At 51.7% G+C, this 2936-nt stretch overlaps 1 protein-coding gene across 5 annotated transcripts in view; it reads right to left on the bottom strand.

The window, feature by feature from the left end:
• Positions 1 to 20: 20 nt before the first annotated feature.
• The window catches only part of C1QTNF6 (C1q and tumor necrosis factor related protein 6), a 13236-nt gene continuing 10320 nt past the window's right edge, over positions 21 to 2936 (bottom strand). For all 5 annotated transcript variants that reach the window (XM_019515266.1, XM_019515263.1, XM_019515265.1 and 2 more), the window contains exon 3: positions 21 to 2239. In XM_019515266.1, the coding sequence (XP_019370811.1) occupies positions 1692 to 2239 (548 nt within the window). In that variant the 3' untranslated portion in view covers positions 21 to 1691. The remainder of the gene's footprint in view (positions 2240 to 2936) is intronic.

The following is a 2936-nucleotide window of genomic DNA, read 5'->3' as shown; positions in this document are numbered from 1 at the left end:
AAGTCCCCCCCCCCCCCCCCCAAACACACTGCTCCTTTGCTACTTGCCCAAGCCCTGCCCTGGAGTGCTTCAGTACTCCACATCTGCTAAGGGAGAGGGAAGAACTCCAGTTTCCATGTTCCTTCACACCCTGGGATTGCCTCACCACACCAGTTCCCTAGTAGCACCAAACCTTGCCTTGGAGGCGCTCTTAATAACAACTGCCCTGATGCAGTATGTGAGCAGGTGTGGAGCGTGGAATTCATTTGCATCTCCCCAGCTCCTCCTCCTCAGCAAAGCAGGGGTAATAACACTAGCAGGAGAGAAATTGGCCCGCAATTCTCTTGAGTGTGTTTTTAACATCTGTTCCATGTCTCTTGCTTCCCTGGTGAGTCCAGTCCTCTGCCAGCCCTGTAAACCTCTCTGCTCTTTATGGCATCATAAGAACATGCCAGGCTGGGTTTCCAGGAGCTCTCAGAGTTGGCCTCATTCTCCTCCCTGATGCCATCTTCACTGATGACAGTGGGAGCAGAGTCAGGGCAATGCCAAGAACACTGGAAAATGCTGCCTGCGTCAAACAGGCTGGGGCAACCCAAACTTCAGCACACAGTCCTGCTTGTAGCCTCAGCCTGGACAGTGGGAAGGTGTTCCAGTTTCTGTGGCTCACTCCAGCTAGGTGCTGATAGCAGAGGGACAGCCAAAGGCAGAGAATGGGACTGAAACCCCTGAAACGTTTCATACAGGCTGTCAAACAGCTCTGGTATATCTAATCCCTGGGATCTCAATATGTGCTTTAGTAGTTTTAGAACCCATGATGAACTGCCCCCCACACGAGGCAGTCCCCCTTCTCCAGATTGTGCTAGTAAATGGGTTGGAGGGAACGGTGGGGTTTGAAAGGAAGGACTATCTCCTGGCAGAGCCATGGGAGCCACCTCCACCGGATTGAGACAGTGTGATCCCAGAGTTGATTCCCTGGCTCTGAACCTCCTCTGTCACCAGCATGCAAGAAGTATCTCTGCTTATATCAATGGAATGATGTAAATGGAAAGAGTGGAACTAGTTCCACCTTCAGTTTTTAGAAAGGAAATACTCTGCTCTGGGCTGAGCTGGCTTTGAGCCCAACACAGGAATGGAGACTGCAGAGGATCCCAGGCTGCTCTGCAGAGGGAGGCTTACTGGGTCCAAGACAGGCTGTCTGTCTCTCTCTGATATGCAGGACTTAATCCTCAGCAGTTGTAGGGCAGTGTGACTCTGCTGCTTTCTTCAGTGGAGATGCACCAATTTGCATCACCTGTAAATCCGGAGAAGCAGCCACTGACACAACCTGTCACAGACAGCTCATCATAGACAGCAATAAACTAACTGCCTGACTGCTCCCTGGCTTGACATTGATGTCTAGGACCCTGACAGCTGACCTAAGCCATGAGAGGGCTGAAGCAGGTCATAAACTATGGCACCCCCAATGCAGTAGGAATGTCTCTCTCAAGGCAGTCAATGACCTTGAATGCTGACAGTCCCCTTTGGGAAAGATCGGTTCTTGTACCCTCCCATTTTCTGAAGTATCCTGGAGCTTCCTCTATCATGACCCTCCTGTTTCATTCCTTGTGGTTTGCAGTGATTGTGGGCAGTGGAGAGAGAGAGAGAGAGAGAGAGAGAGAGAAAGACCGTGAGATAGAGAGGAAGGAGAGGAGAACAGCAAGAAAGGAAGCTGGTTAATCAATACTGGGCTTGACCAGGTAGCCATTGAAGGTTATGTAGACATCAATGTCATCACTGTAGATGGCATTCTCACGCTCACGCTTGTAGAGGCGCACCCAAACCTCATCTTTCTCCTGTAGCTCTAGCATGAGACTCTGGCTCTGCATAATGCTGCGGTCGCTGGGCTGGGCATAGAGGATGACTTCCTCGGTCTCATTGCGCATGATGTGCATGTAGGTCTCCTTGAAGTTCCAGGTGTGGACATTGAGGCTGAAGAAGTAGAGGCCAGCCACGTAGCAGTAGAACTTGCCATTGAACATGTTGAAGTGGCCATACAGATTGACGAAGACGGTGTCAAAGATTAAGGCCTGGTAGCCCTCACTGCTGTGGAGTGCCTTCTTGCGGCCCACTGAGAAAGCAGCGTACTGATGCTTGCAGGGATCACCTGGGGCACCCATTTGGCCCTTGCTGCCTTTCTGACCCTGGGGTCCCCGCTCACCTCGTGGCCCTTCTTTTCCCCATTTCCCTGGCATCCCAGACTCTCCCCGGTCTCCTTTTTCACCTGCAAAATAAGCAGAAGACATGCCCCATGTGATATTTTAGGGAGATGGAGAAGGTGCCCAAACCAGGTTCTTGTGAGAAGGTGCCAGAAGGAGACAGTGGCTGTGGCCAGATACTAGAGTTGCACATTCATCTTCTTATTGGCACCAGCACAGGGGGCAGAGTGGATGTAGTCTGTGCCTTCCACAGTAAAGGTCTGGGGAAGATGGTGTTGCCTCCAACAGAGGCGTTATACTTTATACCCCTGCTTTAATGTGTCCTTGCAAGGAGGAGAAACCATTTGAGACCAGGTTCTCCCAACCCCAACTCCCTCTTCTACCCCAGAATGCCCCCTGTGCTGGGGAGGCAGTCATGGACATGCTCCCTGTCATGAATACGGTTCAGTGCTCACCAACACTGGAAATATTTCCTGGAAAGGATGGGTAGCTTAGGCCCAGCTAACCCAAGGGGGCTGTCGGGCAACAGTAAATGGCCTGAACAACAGAATTCCCCATCACTGACAAGACTCACCGCACATGCACATTTTAGACATCGGCACAGTGCAGGCTCAAATGAGGACCCTTGATGGAGCAGCTGCTCTGAAACAGAGGCATCCCCATTCCACCCTACGCTCAACCAGCAGGAGCTGCGTGGGACAGGTCTTGGTTGGGAGTTGCTCTTTGCACATCTAAGTGTGGGGGTGTCCGTGCAAATATCCT

This window comes from Gavialis gangeticus, unplaced genomic scaffold (genome assembly GCF_001723915.1).
Source record: "Gavialis gangeticus isolate Ggan-Ray unplaced genomic scaffold, GavGan_comp1, whole genome shotgun sequence".
NCBI classification, from domain to species: domain Eukaryota; kingdom Metazoa; phylum Chordata; order Crocodylia; family Gavialidae; genus Gavialis; species Gavialis gangeticus.
The sequence above is the reverse complement of the archived record's forward strand: the minus strand, read 5'-3'. Positions and strand labels throughout refer to the sequence as shown.